Raw genomic sequence first — 18836 nt, 5'->3', positions numbered from 1 at the left:
CTGCTCGTTGCTAAGATGACTGTGGCAGACATCTTCATCATGGAAGTGCCAGTGAGGGTACCTCCAGAGGCTGCTGCACTGGCATCAATGCAGGGGCAGCCTCTCTCACAGGGCCCTGCTGAGTGGATGGTCCCCAAATTAGAGGGGCCAAGGAGGCCAATGATGACGATGGCACCCCATGAAGGGTGGCACCCTCATCCTCATCGCTGACTGCCTCAGCCCTTGGATGACGATCTGGATCACCAGCTGGGTCGCAACTTGCATCTTTTGTGCCATCAGCACCACTGACTGGTCAATGTTATAGAACGCTGCATGAATTCTGTGCATGTCAATGTGCTTTTCCTGCCAGATATGGCTCTCTATGAGGTAGGCCACTCTCTCAATGGAGGAGCTCATGCATTCAAAAACCTGAGCCATGATGGTGCACATGAGCTGAATGGACTCCTCCATTCTTAGCCCATGACGTTGTACTATCTCAGATAACTCGGACATGTGGGCACACATCTCATGCTGCTGGTTAAAGTAGAGCCACCCTGCTTGTAATTCCTGAGGCTGTGCATTTGAGCCCAGCTGAGAATGGCTGCGTCAGTCCTCAGTCTTCTGAGGGGGCCTGCCCACAGTTACCTCTGCCTCCCTCACCTCCTCCTGCTCACTCAAAGCATGCTGTTCACCCAGTGCTACTCTTTCTAATTGCGCTCGAGGACTGACCGAGGTGAGTGTACCGGTGTTGTTGAGCGTGTGCTTGAATGATGTGATGTTGCTGGCTCTGTGGCTTCCAACTCATCTGAAGACCCTGGTGATGTCGCTGTGGCACTGGCATGCTTCCCCTCTACAACTGGCCTTGTGGGTGATCACCAGAAGTTGCCTCTGACAGAAAATGCCTCTGTCGAGCTGAGGCTTCCTAATGCAATTGAGGTTTTGGCATGCTGTCAGACAGGGAGGAGTAAATGCCATCCCCTTCATCTACAGAATTCAATAGCATTTCATTATAAGTAAAAAAGAAGAGAAAATATAGGAAAACACACATGCATTTCTCTCATTCATTCTCATCCATTCAGAAATCTTAAAAATTGTTTCAGCCTGCCTTTTCTCTCCAGTAGTGCTGCTTTAAATTGCCCTTTCCTTTGAGGTGGGTCTGAGATGGTTAAGTGTTGCCCAGTGGGTTTGAAGTTTCTTTAGTATCAGCTTGTAATCAGTTGGGAATGTGCATGTGATTTTTGGGGAGCTTGGTGCCTGCAAATTTCCATAATTGTCTAGGGTGCCTTTGTTGTTATTGGGGTCTGCAAGGAGAATGTTGGCTTTAATTAGCTCTGGGCTAGAGCTCTGATCCTGGGAGTCTGCATTGAGTGGATCTATTCTGACCTCACTTTCAGTGTTCTGGTGAGTCATGCAAGTGCTGCTCACTTCAGGGCATTTTTGTTTCCCTTTTTTCCTGACGGTGGAGAGGGCTTCTTTGTTAATGTCCCCGATGTCCTCTTGGACAATCCTGCTCACAGGTATTTGTCCCGATTCCACTGCACTCCCCTGTGGCACTTTGACTAGGTGAAGCATCATCATCACTGTTTCTCTGCCCTCTTGTAGGCTTTCTTTATCTCTGCAGGTTTCTTCAAATGCGGTCAGCAGCCCTAGTAGGGTATTCCTTTTGTATGCCTTTACGTAGGAGGATGTGGGGTCTAATTTTTCCAACATTTCGGGGTTTGCTGACCAGACAGTAGGGATTTTCATTTGGGAATCCTCCCAGACCTCTTTTAATCTGTTCTCTTTGTCCCCTTTCTCTCTAACTCTCTGCCAGATCCGTGCCTGTCTGTCCCCATTTGTTCTCAGCAGGGGTCCCTCACAATTCACCAGCCCTCTGCAGGAGGGTTTCCCAAAAGCTGGTACAGGAATTATGGGTGCATATTTCACCACAGGTTGGGGCTTCCTCTCAACCTGGCACATGTGGAAAGTTCTACAGTACTCTACTACATCGTTCTGGAGTTTCAGCCAGTCAAACTGCTGTCTTATGCGGGCTTTGGTTTTTCGTATACTGACAGGTACAGCCATTGTCAACTCATGGGCCATTCTTAATATTTCTCTCTGGTATCTCTGTAGCACCACTAACTCGTGAACCACTGTCCACTCCTTGCTCTCAGATCTGTGAGGAGAACTGCATTTCTTCATCAGCACCTCATTCCTCATTCTTCACATAGTCACAGTCAGGGACTCCCTCTGCTTCAATTTAAGTTTGGGCAAACTGTGCTAACTCTCTTAATACTGGGTTGGCTTGCTGAGCCTCAACAAGGCAAGGTTCACTTTATCCATTCCCTGGGTTCTCTAACTTTCCAAAGAAAGTTTCAGATAACCAGACAGCATGGTCATCTGTCTGCAGAGACAACTCAGTTTCCTCTGGGGGAGCTGGTTTGGTCATGGCTCGAGTCACTACACAAGCAGGGGAACTGCAGGGGACTGTCTCCTGACACTGCCCTGTCTCTTTGAACTTCTTCGGTCTCTCTACCACTGTTGGAGAAGCTACCACCTTTGTACCTACCAGATCATTACCTAGGAACAGATCAACCCTGTCCACAGGCAAACGAAGGACAATCCCCACGGTCACCAGTCCCGAAACTAGGTCGCACTCCAAGTGAACTCCAAGTGTAAAGGTGCAGGCATACATTGCCCTCTGATATCATTTACTATCATCCTCGTGTTTACTGGACTCTCTGAGGGAAAGGTCATGCCTTTTCCCAGCAAAAGGGATCTGGTGGCCCCGTTTCCGAGTATGACTATGGGCTTGCTTGACCCACTTGATGCATATGGGGTTACTCTCCCTTCAGACACAACATCCTGATGACCTTCAGGGATCTCATTAAATTTTCCTGCACCCAGAGCAGTATTTTTTCTGGGTCTCACTGCTGTTGCAGTTATAGCCACAGCCTGTTCTGCTGTTCTTTTCATCAGGGTCCCTTTCCCTGCACTGACCACGTGTGCCCTGATTAACCCTACAGGCTTTCCTCGTAGTTGCCAGCAGTCAGTTCTGAGGTGACCTGCCTTATTACAGTGGAAGCACACAGATCTCCGGATCTCACTCCTGCTTTCAGTACTCTCTGTTTTGGCTGGAGGAGGGTTCCCTGTATGTCCTGCTTTTCTTTCTCTCCCAGGACTGTTTAGGCTCCTATCACCCTTCCACCTCTTATGCTTTTTGGTATTGTGGTGGTGACAAGGAATGGTTTTCCCTTGGGGAACCGACTTGCGTATGAGAGTGAACTCATCAGCCAGAACTGTGGTCTGCCTTGCTCTGTGCACTTTTTGTTCCTCCACATGGGGCTTTACAGAGAGTGGGAGAGAGTTTTTAAATTCCTCAAGAAGAATATCACCTCTCTGAGGTTTTCATATGTGGCCTGCATTTTAAGAGCCCTCAACCACTGGTCAAAAGCCAGCTGCTTACTTCTCTCAAACTCCAGGTAAATTTGATCAGCTTGTTTCTGGAGGGTTTGGAATTTCTGGCAGTAGGCTTCCGATATTAGCTCATATGCCCCGCATTTTTAGTTGATTCATAATTTAATGAACATTCGTCTGGCAACAGGGAATAAACATCATGGGCTTTTCCTGTTAGCTTGTTTTGCAACAGGATGGTACAGCTCTCAGCCAGCCATTTTAACAGCCTTGCAAGCTTTTCACAAGTTACAAAAACTGCTTCCACGTCTCCCTCATTAAACTTTGGGATTAATTGGGAGAATTTTAAAAGCTCAGCACACGGCCCTGAATTAACTGCAGCCTCCATATTGGTCATGCTTTCACTAGGATTATTCTGTCACGCCCCCCCATCCCCCGAGTTAATTCAAGCCGCCTCAGCTCCCTTTCTGCCTGTTCCTTTTGGAAAGTTATTTCTGTCTCTCTTTCTCTAGGTCTTCTAGTTCAAGGTTCCTCTGTTCCAATTGCACCTTTGCTAATATTACCCTGTCTGAGTCTAATTCTAGCCCCGACTCTGACTCTTCGGGTTCGAGGGAAAAATGGCTGGCCACTAGTCTTAGGAGTTCAGATTTCCTAGCTTTGGCATGAAAAGTAATCCCACACCACTCAGCCATATTGTTCAACTCTTCTATAGATAATGCCTTTAACTTATCCAAGTTACTTCACCCTGGCTTGAGGAGGTACTGGATTCGGATGCAGACATGTTAGTATTCTAGCAACACAAACCACAAGAAAACCTGCATTGAAGTCTTTTCTTTTTTGATTGGGATCAATTTGTTTTCCCACTTCCAATTTCTCATTGTCTGTGGGTAAAATGTCAGACTAGACCCCCCAAATTTCTGTTATGACCAGGTGAGGAAGGGGTCTCAGGCTCCACCTTTCGCCCCTTCTCTGGTTTGGCCATAACAGAGTTTATTATTTTAACACAGTGATTTTAGCTTACCACCTCAGTGAGCCCTTGAATATGACCAGACAGGTTTTCTTGGGTTTAAACAAGAAAGATGTAAGTTTATTAACCTTATCACTCTAAACCGGTTAAAATTACTAAAATATGCGACGCATCCATGCTCACATGCATAGAAGAGGCACTCACACATACAAATAGATACAGAAGGGAAGAAAGTGTTGGGAGGTTAGTATAGTATAGTATAGAGATACAGCACTGAAACAGGCCCTTCGGCCCACCGAGTCTGTGCCGACCATCAACCACCCATTGATACTAATCCTACACTAACCCCATATTCCTACCACATCCCCACCTGTCCCTATATTCCCCTACCATCTACCTATACTAGGGGCAATTTATAATGACCAATTAACCTATCAACCTGCAAGTCTTTTGGCATGTGGGAGGAAACCGGAGCACCCGGAGGAAACCCATGCAGACACAGGGAGAACTTGCAAACTCCACACAGGCAGTACCCAGAATTGAACCTGGGTCGCTGGAGCTGTGAGGCTGCGGTGCTAACCACTGCGCCACTGTGAAGTAAAGTTTGTAATAAATGTGATTCAAATACTGGGTTGTAATGTCCTTAATCAAAGTTAAAGTCTTGGAGTCCTCTCTGGGGCCATGTGCACAATTACAGGCTTGCTTCTCTCATTCCCGAAGGCCAAAGAGAGGTTTTATCTGTTTTCTTGGTGGTCATTTGTAAAGTTCTGTAGTCTTGAGGCTTAGTAGCTGCCACCGTGGTTTCCCTGGGTCTTTGCTGGAGAGAGAGAGAGAGATGCTTTTTCTTGAGTTCAGTTCCAGTCTCTTTTTCACTCAGACATAATTCAAAACCTCAGTGTTACACCAGCAGGTATGTCATGTGACCATCTCTTTGTTTGAAACAGCAACTTCTGGGAGGAGCTTTGAACTTCAAGGCTGTTCAGACTAATTTGGTAGCATGGGGCGGTGGTTTGGCTCTTTCAAAGTCAAAGGGTGTCGACATCTTTTGATCACCATCATTGACAAAACCAATCTCGCTAATTGAATCAGGGAGCACCCCCACCATTCCAGCCAGACCGGGCAATTTACCTCTGTCTCTCAGCCAGCCCGTCTTCTCAAATGCAAATGTGTGTGGCCATTTTCAGCTGTTGAATTCTGCCTTTTCAAAAGTTATTTGCAATGTCCAGTAAAAAGCCCTCAAGCAGAGTTTCATATGATGAAATTCATATTTTTCCATTTGGCATGTGTGATTTCCATCACAACCACCATTGCAATCTTTGTCCACAATTGGACTAATTTGTGGCTGGAAATTTACTGCTACTCACAGCTCCCTGAACCCAAACCACATACATTCTTTTTCTGAAGAAAGTTAATTGTGCTTTGTCACATTTCTTTAAGATTTTCCATTAAATTACTTTGAAATGGAGTAACCATTGCAATTTAGGCAAACACAGCAGGATCTTGTATGCAGCAAGGTGCCACAAACAACATGGAATGAATATTTGGTGGTGTGCTTTTGATGGTGTTAAATGAGAAAGTGATGTTGCTCAGGACAACTCCTCTCATCAATGGATTTTTAACATCCACAAAGAAGGCCTCAATGCAACATTTGATCTAAAAGATTGCACCTCCAACAGTGTGACACTGAAGTGTCAACTCATATTATGTGCTCAAGCCCTGACCTGATGTTTGAACCCATCGTCTTTGAACCCAGAAGTAAAAGTGCAAACAACTATACCAAATTCAGAATAACTGCATGGTTAGACTTAGTCACCATGTGTAAACAAGGAACTTGTAGCAACTTAAAGGCAAAGAACTTCATGCTTAGAAATACTGAAAACAGTAGCATCTTGAGGGTCTGACCATCATTTTCCAGTCCTCACTGGATACAGGTGCTGGAGGATTGGAGAATTGCTAACGTTGTACCTCTGTTTAAAAAGGGAGCAAAGGATAGACTGAATAATTACAGGCCAGTCAGTCTAACGTCAGGAGTGGGAAAATTATTGGAATCTATTCTGAGAGACAGGATAAACTGTCACTTAGAAAGGCACAGGTTAATCAAAGATAGTCAGCATGGATTTGTTAAGGGAAGATCTTGTTTGACCAACGTGATCGAATTTTTTGCAGTAACAAGGAAGATAGACGAGGGTAGTGCAGTTGATGTGGATTTTAGCAAGACTTTTGATAAGGTCGCACATGGTAGACTGGTTAAAAAAATAAAATCCTATGGGATCCAGGGAAATGCAGCAAGATGGATACAAAATTGGCTCAGTGGCAGGAAACAAAGCGTAATTGTTGACGGGTGTTTTCGCGACTAGAGAGCTGTTTCCAGTGGCGTTCCGCAGGGCTCAGTACTAGGTCCCCTTCTTTTTGTGGTGTATATTAACGATTTGGATGTAAATATAGGGGGCATGATCAAGAAGTTTGCAGATGACATAAAGATTGGCCATGTGGTAGATAGCGAGGAGGACAGCTGTAGGCTGCAGGAAGATGTTGATGGTCTCGTCAGATGGGCAAAGAAATGGCAAATGGAATTCAACTTGAAGTGTGAAGTGATGCATTTGGGGAAGTCAAACAAGGCAAAGGAATGCACGATTAATGGGAAAATACTGAGAAGTGCAGAGGAAGTGAGGGACCTTAGTGTGAATGTCCACAGATCCCCGAAGGCAGCAGGACAGGTTGACAGGGTGGTTAAGAAAGCATATGGAATCCTTTAATAAAAACAAGAAATGCTGGGACCACTCAGCAGGTCTGGCAGCATCTGTGAAAAGAGAAGCAGAGTTAACGTTTCGGGTCAGTGACACTTCTTCGGAACTGACAAATATTAGAAAAGTCACAGGTTATAAGCAAGTGAGGCGGGGGTGGGGCAAGAGATAACAAAGGAAAAGGTGTAGATTGGACAAGGCCACATAGCTGACCAAAATGTCATGGAGCAAAGGCAAACAATATGTTAATATTATGTTGAAAGACAAAGCATTAGTACAGATTAGGTGTTAACAGATTGAATATATGGAATCCTTTCCTTTATTAGCCGAGGTATAGAATACAAGAGCAGGGAGGTTAATCTGGAACTGTATAACTCATTGGTCAGACCACTTGTGTACTGTGTGCATTTCTAGTCACCTCATTACAAAAAGGGTGTAATTGTACTAGAGAGGGTACAGAGGAGATTTACGAGGATGTTGCCAGGACTGGAAAAATGCAGCTAAGAGGAAAAATTGGATAGGCTGGGGTTGTTCTCCTTGGAACAGAGAACGCTGAGGGGAGATCTGATTGAAATGTACAAAGTTTTGAGGGGCCTGGATAGAGTAGAGGTGAAGGGTCATTCTCCTTAGCAGAGAAGTCAGTGACGAGGAGGTATAGTGTCAAGTGATTGGCAGAAATATTAGAGGGGAGATGAGGAAAAACTTTTTCACCCAGAGGGTGGTGATGGTCTGGAACTCACTGTCTGAAAGGGTAGTTGAGGCAGAGATCCTCAACTCATTCAAAAGGAGACTGGATATACACCTCAAGTGCCTTAATCGGCAGGGCTACCGAATAAATGCTGGAATTGGAATAGCTGGATCGCTTTTGGGCCGGCACAGCCCAAATGTGCCAAGTGGCCTCTTTCTGTACCTTAAACTTTCTATGATTCTATGTGATCAAATGTAGCTTCAAAAAACTAGGATGTTCTAAACTCCATACGTAATGACTTGAACCAAAACGAAACGTGAAGGATTGCTCTTTTAAGTGCATCGTGCAAGTTTTTAAACTGCAAAATATTACAAATGTGTTGTGTCATCCAACACACGCAGTGAAAACGTTACAAAGTTTTGCGAGGTAGATCATTAATATTTGGGACAGGGATGTAGCACCGAGCTGTTTTACAATCGACACTTTAATTAAAAAATAGAATAAGAGATAAGGTATATTTTATTAAATTGTAAAGAAATATGAAAATTTAATTGAAAGAACGTACTGATAAAACAGGAAAGCAAAGGTTTATCGCAATAGTTGTTAGATAAATACGTCGATAGATGGATAGATAAGGAGAAGTGTAATGGCGTCAAACAATAATAGGTTGGGGGAACGGGTTCATAAGCCTCGCTAACCATTTTAAATTCTGGGACCCTTTTTTTTCTCGCTGGTTATTTCCGGATTTTTTGTTGTTCACCTAAATCAGGCAACACCCTCGATTCAAGCTGACAGTGGTTTACTGAGTTGTTCTTAACCACTTATCCATTTCATTGCCGTGCAGGTAAGGAAAACTTTATCGCGAACATTCAGAAGCGCATATGTTTTGAAATAAAAGTATGCGGCTTATTATGTTTCTGTCCCTTTTTAAAAGATTTTCAGAGCTTTTAACACAGGCGAGTAGAAATGATTTAGATTGTAGTCTCTTTGAGTTCATAGTGCTTGTGGATAACTCAATTCTTAGGACTGATCATCAATTCGATTTTCTTCTAAAAACATTTTGCTCTAAAATATTGGGTCTTAGAACAAGACGTACCCGAGAAATCGACTCGGCACTTTAACTCACAAAAGGGTAGTATTTTACCGAATATCTTGTCATGTACTACCGACAGGTTAATTGGCCGGAAATCCTACAGAGGAATTAATTTCGGCAATGCTCTGTAATATATGACGAAACATGATTTATCGAATACCCAAAGGAATTAACTTCCCCAATTTCCTGTAATGTACTAGAATACCCAACAGAATTATAACCAATTCTTTTGGGCCTCCTTATCTCGAGAGACAATGGATACGCGCCTGGAGGTGGTCAGTGGTTTGTGAAGCAGCGCCTGGAGTGGCTATAAAGGCCAATTCTGGAGTGACAGGCTCTTCCACAGGTGCTGCAGAGAAATTTGTTTGTTGGGGCTGTTGCACAGTTGGCTCTCCCCTTGCGCCTCTGTCTTTTTTCCTGCCAACTACTAAGTCTCTTCGACTCGCCACAATTTAGCCCTGTCTAATATAACCAATATCCTGCAACGCATTAGCCAAAGGAATTACTTTACGCAATATCCTGTAATGCACTACAGTACCAAAGGGAATCGATGTAACCAAAATCCTACGATGTACTACCTAAATAAATTAACTTACTCAATACCTTGTAATGCACCACCCAAATGAAATAACACATTTCAAATTCTGCATAAAGTATTTTCGCTAGAATAACGAAAATGAACTGACAAAGAAGTTTTTTTTTAAGTGTTTAATTTTTTTCAACCTATCAGCATTCAAATTCGGAGTTAGTAACAGCCCACTCCACTTAGTTATTGTACAATGCTGCTGTTCTAAATTCATATTCTGTGGAAACATTCGGGCATTAAAATAACGAATGTGATTTTAAACAGGCTTGAATCGAACGAAGCAGAAACACAAATGTTTAACAGTTCATTTATACAACTACAGAACTTCAAAAACCATTTGAGACGGGTTATTGTATAAAAGGCTATGCTTTGTTCTGAGTTATTCTAGTTTTGATAATCTTTAACATTGCAATGTCCTTTTCTTTCCAATCTATTTGGCTACACAGAAACTAATCGGCTTGTAATTGATGTAATTTGGCCAATTTACATCAACATTCTTTTTCTTATAGATTTCATCAAAGAACTATATAGACGGGAGGACTTCACAACGAGAAGTGACCCTTCTTATTTGTATATCACACAAAAACCTCAACAGTTAAGAAAACTGATGTCCTTTAAAACAGGGTTTTCGTCAACATGAAGAGAAAAATGCCTCATTTAAAAGCCAATGTTGGTTCTTGTGTCTCCTCCGACTCGGGGCCAGAAATCAGTGCTGTTGAAGCGAGGTCTCCAGGTCTTGATAATACGGGAACTCCAGGTACCACAAGCCCCGACTTCGCACGAAACAAAAGGGGCGTTCGATTACAGAAGCAAAATTTATCTCCAACTCCGCGGCGCAAAAGGGAATTCGTGCCAGAAGAAAAGAAGGATGCCAATTATTGGAGTAAGAGGGAGAAAAATAACGACGCGGCCAAAAAGTCCCGGGAGAGACGGCGCCTACAGGACATGGAGCTGGAGAGGAGGATTATGGCTTTGACGGTGGAAAATGAACATTTGAAGGCAGAACTTCTGACACTCAAGTACCAGTTAGGACTCACTGGCATTCCTCCACAGTCTCAAACATTGCACAGAAGTGACTTATCTAATTTCCTGCCTGATTTAAGGACACTAAAATGTGCGCCCAATCTGGATCCATGCAGTCACTTAGCGCCACCATTTGGGCAGGGTTACAGAAGGCATGCAGAGTTAGCTTTCGCGGCTTCCCAGTTGTCTCCGAGACCATCCAGGGAAGATGCTCTGTATTTAGCTGGTGTCTTCCGACAGCCCTTATTCAAAGATGGAATAACATACGCTAAAGAGAAGTTGCAATGTGTGAAGTGTAATGTCGAAAGCTATGGTTCCTCACACCTTTCTAAACCACAAGATCACCAGCTGCTGGTGAGAGGTTTAGAGTCGGGTTCAATAGTCGCCTCAAATTACTTACAAAGAAACCTTCCTCATAAACTCAGGTTTAAAATGAATGGGAATGGAGAATACGACGCTCTGCAGCAGAGACAAAACTGCTTCTCTTCCAGGATAGGTGGATTGGTTGAAATTTACCCCCAAAACAACTATTTTGGACCCGAAATGTACCATCATCGCGATTCTTTTAGTGACGAACCTTATCCTCATGCCAACTTCGATCGGCGGTTGCAGAGTCGATTGCTGTTTCCATGGGGACTTTCAAACCATACAGAGTCCCCAAGCGAAATTGGGTTCAGCAATAACGTACAAATAACCAAAAGCAACGCTCAGCGACCAGATGTGAACCCCATCAGTGATAATGACACTGAATATAATGGGAAGGAAACTGTCCAACACAAGCTGAACACTTTATCCGTCGAAATTGACCAACTTAAACGGTTGCTTATAGTAGGCTCTGTTTAGACATGTGTTTCTTAAAGACACATGCAGAAGCTCCCACTGAAAATTTGAAGTGAAGCCAGTGTTAACTGTTCAGTCTCCTGAACAAAACTATTTGGCCTGTTGTGTCAAATTCGGGTTGTCACCCGAAGAATGTGTAGTGCAACTAAAAGAAAGAGCTTTCAACATTACTAAGGCAAAAAAACTAAAATAGCAGTATCAGACCAATACAATAATAACGACAGCATATTTAAAAAATAAGCCACAGTGAAAAGCAATTGAAAAGTTAGTTATATACTGTATATACTCAATGTTATATACTCAATAATCGGCAACAAACCAGTTGTAGCTGGCTGTGTTGTCAGTCAGTGCTATTTACTGCACACATACATTGCAGTTTGTAGGTGGCAGAACCAACTTTAAATAAAATCTCATTAACTACCTGACATTATTCATTTCTGAAAACACATTACTTTAGTTAAAATGAACATGGCTGACTCCGATTCCGCCAGTCATTTTGGACAGTAGAAAATTCTGGATATTTACATCGTCACCACTTTTTAAAATAATAATGATTAGCATATATTAAGAAAGCACACAAACAGTATACTGTTATGACTGACCGCTCAAGAAAAAGCCCCCAATCAAAATATATGATTCTGATTGTGGTGGGAGAAACGCACTGTTGATTCAGTCCCACCCCTCCACAGATTGCCTAACATATCACTTTAAAAGCCAAATTAACCATTAATCCCCGAATGAGGCTAATCAAACCCGGTGTCTTTAGATCAACAAATTAACTGTTTAATTAGAAAAACTAAATACTCCTGAGATATAAACAACATTTAAAATAGAACAAAAAAGTGTCCTTGCAGATTTACACTCCTATCAAAGTGGAATCTTCCAATGTGGAACAGTCCAAGGTTCCTTGAAGTCCTCACAGCCGTCAATTGGGGGGAGGGGAAGATTCTTCAACAGTAGAACAGTCCATAGTCTAATTCAGCAGTTGAATTGATACTCTTCTTTTCCAGCAATGAATTTGAGCAATTACAGTTCAACAACTCACAAACACTTCAATGAATCAATCTGGCTTTAGAATTTTTGAGGGTGAAAAAGTGATCACTCTAAAATTCACCTTCCTTCAGTTTAAACCATCAGAGAACTCTTTTAGGTTCATGCTGGTCCAGCTGTCTATCCGTGTCTGAAAACTGTCTCTCAAAAGCCAGTTTTTTAGCTAGTTTCAAACGTCAATCGGCAACATTGTATCCCGTGTCCTTGGTCCTGAGTGGCTGTTGCCTACGGCAATGAGAATACATTTCTTGACTCTCAGTCCCTGGAGCTGGCTGCCTTAAAGTAGTACTGACCCTTTACCAGGCTTAAAGGCACACATACTTCCCAGGGAAAAAAACTACAGGATCATAATACACTCTGCTTCTGAATGGGAGATTGTTGCTTGACACAAGTCAAAAGCTTGTCAAAAAGGGTTAATGTTTGCTGTAGTCTTTAAAATGGAAACTTCCTGGTTTTGTTTTGATTTGTAGCCCTACTTGAAGATTGTATCTTGTAAAAGTGTTAATGTAACGGGACATTATCGGTTTCATTACTAAAATGCATTGCAGATGTCCAAGTGCATAGATAGATCTGTGCAAATATTTTCATTTTTATGTTTGTATAGAATCAGTTTGTTTCCATTTTGTACATTCATACTTAATTGACTGTCCAAATATTTATCTGAGTCACTTCAAAAGCATTTAATAAGTAAAATAGTGTTACAGTTTAAAAGTTGTTCTTGGTGAAAAACTGAGAAAATGGAAATAAGTTATTTTATGTTACAGCTAATTTCAGATATCTACGGTTCACTGTGTAAATAACAAAAATATCGATACAGATATAGAATCAGTTACATATATATTTCATCTTTTTGTTTGGAGTCAGGTATTCTTAATTTGTATGTTTATGACATTGCATTTTATACATGAAGTAGCGTTTTCCTCCTAAATAAATAATCTATACATAGATTATTCTTTCCAAAATTAATGATTGGATATGCAAATACTGACTTAAGGGTACGCCAGTAGTGGCAATTGTTCAACCAAAAGTTACAGGAGATCAAAGGTCACATTTGTAAACTAAGGGTTAGTAACTTTACAGTTAACTCTATGGCTAGCATTCATTATAATGTACTGCTTTTCTGAGAAAATGTTATAACATTATCATCTTCCAGACTTTTTTTCTATTGTGCTATTGTGGTTGTGAGGTTTATTATGGGCAAAATAAATATGTTACAGGGAATAGCCACTACCATGCATGGGGCAGAGCCTCATAGTATAGCCTTGTCTTAGTAGTTTCTCCTTTTAAAAATCAATGACATAATTTATTTATTGGTGAACAGTACAGAATCCATGCATGTAGATTCAATCTACCTTTTAGTCTATTCTAGGGTGAACTGCACAAGGTGAGAATTAAAAGAATTTTTTAATGTATAAAACCATGTAACCGATTAACCTTTGAGGTATTTTATGAAGATTTTCATGTTTCATGTTTTTCATAATTCTTGAACATGCCTGTTGTATATGTTGGTAAACTTACTAATGGTGCTTTGAAAAGTAAATCTTCTACTTCTGCACTGTTTGTCTATGATTGGACTGCATATTAGGAAAATGCACAACCCCAGCCCATGATTTTCCATCCATGTGGTTGGGAAATCATAGACTGGGGATAGGCAATGTCGTAATAGGTGCCTGGAACATGTATCGGTAAATGCAGAAACAGAAAATTTACCTTTAAAGGCATATAGCAGGACAATAATGATGAAAACTACTGACAATGGGAAAGTGGTCAGAAAATACTTGAGGGTGAAAAAGGGACCATGGGACAGGGGTTTAGCTAATATCTGAGGATTGAAAATTCGAAACCAAAATTGTGAAATAATGCAAAGTGAAATAAACAGAACAGACGAATGAAAATATGCAAATTGTCAGGCAAACCCCCACCTGCCAAGACAGAGGCACACATAATTTTGCCACATGAACATTAAAACTTAAAATTGAAAGCCCATGGCTGGAAGGACATTTGCATGGTACCAGACAGTGTTGAAACAAAGGAACCAGTCCCCGCCCCAATACACAGAGGAGACCCGGTGAAACCAGTCGGTCACGTGACCTAAAGGCCTACTTGGGTCTGCAAATGAGACCCGAGCAGAGCCCAACAGACCCCCATCCGACCCTGAGCCCGATCCGAGTCCTTCCATTTTTTCCTGCATCTGACCCGACCCAACCCAACCCGACCATCTGTTAACTTACCTTCTGTTTTTCACTTTATTTCTTACCTGCACAAGCTTAAAATAACTGTAGCAAAACAACCTTTAAAGTCCAAAAAGTAAATTAACATTAGAGTCACTTACCTGAGGTGGTGATAGAGCATGTCCGATCCAGCCTGACCCAGAATGCCGGATTGGAAGTGCGACCCGACCCGAACCTGCTGGCCAACTAGGGAAGTTTTAAGCTTGAGAAACAGATTTTGAACTCAGAACGCCACATGCTCCTGGAACTGAATCAAGAATTACCTCCTGTCCTGTCTGCCCTTATCTCACTCTCACCAGTTTCGGAAACCTTTGAAGACACGTAAACTCAAAGAGAGAAAAGTCTCCTACGTGAACAAGGTTGAAGAAAAATACTGGGTCCCAATGAAACGCAAGACCATATCTTCAATTGAGCTCGAAGCACAGTAACAAGATATTGCTTCAAACTGTTCCACTTTATCTTTTCTGTCCCTATCTGCATGTGTATATCATGTGTGCATGCTAGCGCGGGCATATCGTGTATCCGTAGGTGTGAACCATATTAGAGTTTAAGTAAGTTTAATAAATTTCACTTTTCTTCTTTAAACCAAAGAAAGCCTGTTTGTGCTCATTTCTTTGCCTTATAATTGGAAAGCTGTGAACAGGAATTCGCAAAGGGGGAGCTCAAAACACAGTGTTTAAAATTAAATCCTGTTACAATAAGACCAGGTAAAGACAGCAAAAGACCCCTAGACACATTTCTCATCTGGTTGTAACAGAAATTTGGGTGCTAGAGTCCGGAATTTTACCCACAGACGAATGAGTGGAATTGAAAGTGGGAAGCCAAATTGTTCCCAATCAAAAAGAGCAAATCAATACAGGTTTCCTTGTGGTTGTGTGTGATTGAATACGAACATGTCTGCAACTGAAGCGAGTAGCTCTCCAAGCCAGGGTGAAGTAACTTGGGATAAGTTAAAAGCACAGTCTATGCAGAAGTTGAGGAAAATGGCTGAGCACTGTACGTGGCAAGGCTAGGATGTGTGAACTCCTAAGGCTAGAGGCCCACCATTTTTCCCTTGAATCAGAAGAAGCAGAAGCAATGTTAGAAACAGCATCCAACAGGGTATTGTTAGCAAAGATACAATTGGAACAAAGGAAACATGAATTTGAGGAAACAGAGAGGGAGAAAGAGAGGATTTTAAAAGAAAAAGAGTTACAATAAGACCAGGTAAAGACAGCAAAAGACCCCGAGACATATTTCTCACCTGGTCGTAACAAAATCTTCAGATACTCACATGCAAGAGAAACATTGAAGCTTTGGAAACATTGCTGGGTATAATCCCATGTTTGATCTAGAGCTTTAGGGAGCTGAGTTTTGAGGAGAGATTCCAGAAACTTAGGCTTTTAGCATTGAAGAGTGCGACTGCGAGATAACCATAGGTGTCGGTAAATAAACTACTGATATATAAAAAAAAAACCTGATCACTACTTCATACTAAACCACAGTAGGAAAGGGACACAGGTTCAAATTAGTAAAAGTAAAATTTAGAACATATGCCAGGAAATTCTTCACAGAGTGATCAACTGTCCCATCAAGCACTCCCAGGACCGGTACAGTATAGATTAGATACAGAATAAAGCTCCCTCTACACTGACCCATCAAGCAATGTTGAAACAGGTATCAACCTGGTGAAGCTGCAAACCATGACTACTTGCATGCCAAACAGTGTAAGCAGCATGCGATAGAGCGAAGCAATCCCACAATCAATGGATCAGATCTAAGCTCTGCAGTCCTGCCACATCCAGTCGTAAATGGTGGACAATTAAACAATTATGGGGGAGCCCAGCAAATCAGTGCAAAGGATAAGGCTGAAGCATTTGCAACAATCTTCAGCCAGAAGTGCCGAGTGGATGATCCATCTCAGTCTCCTCCTGAAGTCCCCAGCATCACAGATGCCAGTCTTCAGCCAATTCAATTCACTCCGCACGCTATCAAGAAATGACTGAAGGCACTGGATACTGCAAAGGCTATGGGCCTCGACAACATTCTGGCAATAGTACTGAAGACCTGTACTCCAGAACTTGCCGCACCCCTAGCCAAGTTGTTCCAGTACAGCTACAACACTGGCATCTATCCGGCAATGTGGAATATTGCCCAGAGATGTCCTGTACACAAAAAGCAGGAAAAATCCAACCCGGCCAACTACTGCCTCATCAGTCTACTCTTGATCATCAGTAAAGTGATAGAAGGTGTCATTGACAGTGATATCAAGCGGCACTTGCTTAGCAATAACATGCTCAGTGATGCTCAGTTTGGGTTACGCCAGGGCCACTCAGCTCCTGACCTCATCATAGCCTTAGTTCAAACATGGACATTATGAGCTGAACTCAAGACATGAGGTGAGAGTGACTGCCTTTGACATCAAGGCAGTATTTGACCACCTATGGCATCAAGGAGCCCTAGCAAAACCGGAGTCAATGGGAATCAGGGGAAGACTCGCTGCTGATTGGAATTGTGTCTAGTGCAAAGGAAGATGGTTGTGGTTGTTGGAGGTCAATCATCTCAGCTCTAGGACATCACTGCAGGAGTTCCTCAGGGTAGTGTCTTAGGCCCAACCATCTTCAGCTGCCTCATCAATGACCTTCCTTCAATCATAAGATCAGAAGTGGGGATGTTCGCTGATGATTGCACAATGTTCAGCACCATTTGTAACTCATCAGATACTGATGCAGTCTGTGTAGTGGCAAATAACATTTGCGCCACACAAGTGCCAGGCAATGCCTATCTCCAACAAGAGACAATCTAACCATCTCCCTTTGACATTCAACATCGTTATAATTGCTGAATCCCCCACTATCAACATTCTGGGGGTTACCATTGACCAGAAACGGAACTGGAGTAGCCATATAAATACCATGGCTACAAGAGCAGGTCAGAGGCTGGGAATCTTGCAGCGAGTAACTCACCTGCTGACTCCCCAAAGGCTGTCCACCATCTACAAGGCACAAGTCAGGAGTGTGATGGAATATTCTCCACTTGCCTGGATGTGTGCAGCTCCAACAACACTCAAGAAGCTCGACACCATCCAGGACAAAGCAGCCTACTTGATTGTTTGTGAACGGGGGCCATTCACTCCTTCCACCATTGACGCACAGTGGCAGCAGTATGCACCATCTACAAGATGCACTGCAGCAACGCACCAAGGCTACTCACGAAGCACCTTCCAAACCTGCGACCTCTACCACTTAGAAGGACAAGGGCAGCAGATGCATGGGAACACCACCAAGTTCCCCTCCAAGTCACACACCATCCAGAGGTGGAACTATATCGCCTTTCCTTCTCTGTCGCTGGGTCAAAATCCTGGAACTCCCTTCCTAATAGCAATGTGGGTGTACCTACCCAACATGGACTGCAGAGGTTCAAGGTGGCAGCTCACCACCACCTTCTCATGGGAAATTAGGGATGGGCAATGAATGCTGACCTGGCCAGCGATGCCCACATCCCATTAAATAAATAAAAAAAAGGGTGAAATGTTGTGTTTGTACCAAGAACACAGTTACACTATAAATGAAGCCTGAATCCAGCAATAGAGATAAAGCTGAGAACAAAATGAAGCTCCCTCAAGCCTTGACAGTGGGTTGACACTGCAAGTTTAGTGTTGGCATGGGTTGTAAATGCACTGTCATGCCAATGTAATCTATGCTGTATTTTATTTCGACTACTGGCTTCAGTCAGTGTTTGTGGAGAAGTTATGTTGCAAGTAGCCTCAAGGCTGGTGAGAATGTGGAACTATCGTGAGTAGTTGAGGCAATCAGTATTGATGCATATAACGGGAAACTAGATAAACATTTGAGGGAGAAAGGAATAGAGGGTTATGCTGATATAGTTTGCTGAGAAAGGATGGGAAGAGGCTCAAGTGGAGCAAAGACTGGTTAGGCCAAATTGCCTATTTCTGTGTTGTATATTCTGTGTAATTCTGTATAATACATGGAATGAACTTCAAGGTAGGGTAATGGAGATGCAAAATCTGGAAAGATTTGAAAAATACAGCTGAAATCTGTGATGGATGGGACTATTTTTTCCTTATCTGTATGTATTTTGTGATCTTGTAAACTGTAAAATATTCAGTGCAAACATCAGTGATCCACATTAATTGGGATTTGTTGTCCGTGTATAAATAAAAGAGGTTCATCAAATATCCTGGCTGAGAGGTTTGCTAGCGTCACTCGGGAGGGTTTAAACTAGTGTGGCAGGGGGGTGGGA

The 18836-nt window shown here is 42.5% G+C and overlaps 1 protein-coding gene across 1 annotated transcript; it reads left to right on the top strand.

Moving 5' to 3' along the window:
• Positions 1-8529: 8529 nt before the first annotated feature.
• Positions 8530-15072, top strand: LOC137351385 (nuclear factor interleukin-3-regulated protein-like). The gene is made up of 2 exons (XM_068015827.1): positions 8530-8615; positions 9960-15072. Exon 2 carries the CDS (start codon positions 10087-10089, stop codon positions 11314-11316), a length of 1230 nt encoding a protein of 409 aa, XP_067871928.1. The 5' UTR covers positions 8530-8615; positions 9960-10086; the 3' UTR covers positions 11317-15072.
• Positions 15073-18836: the final 3764 nt, after the last annotated feature.

Source organism: Heterodontus francisci, chromosome 36 (genome assembly GCF_036365525.1).
Source record: "Heterodontus francisci isolate sHetFra1 chromosome 36, sHetFra1.hap1, whole genome shotgun sequence".
Lineage (NCBI taxonomy): Eukaryota > Metazoa > Chordata > Chondrichthyes > Heterodontiformes > Heterodontidae > Heterodontus > Heterodontus francisci.
Note: the sequence above shows the minus strand (reverse complement) of the source record. Positions and strands in the feature narration are given on the sequence as shown.

Bases quoted from the DNA above. Each gene is read 5' to 3' on its own strand.
- LOC137351385 (XM_068015827.1), top strand. From the start codon at position 10,087: ATGAAGAGAAAAATGCCTCATTTAAAAGCCAATGTTGGTTCTTGTGTC.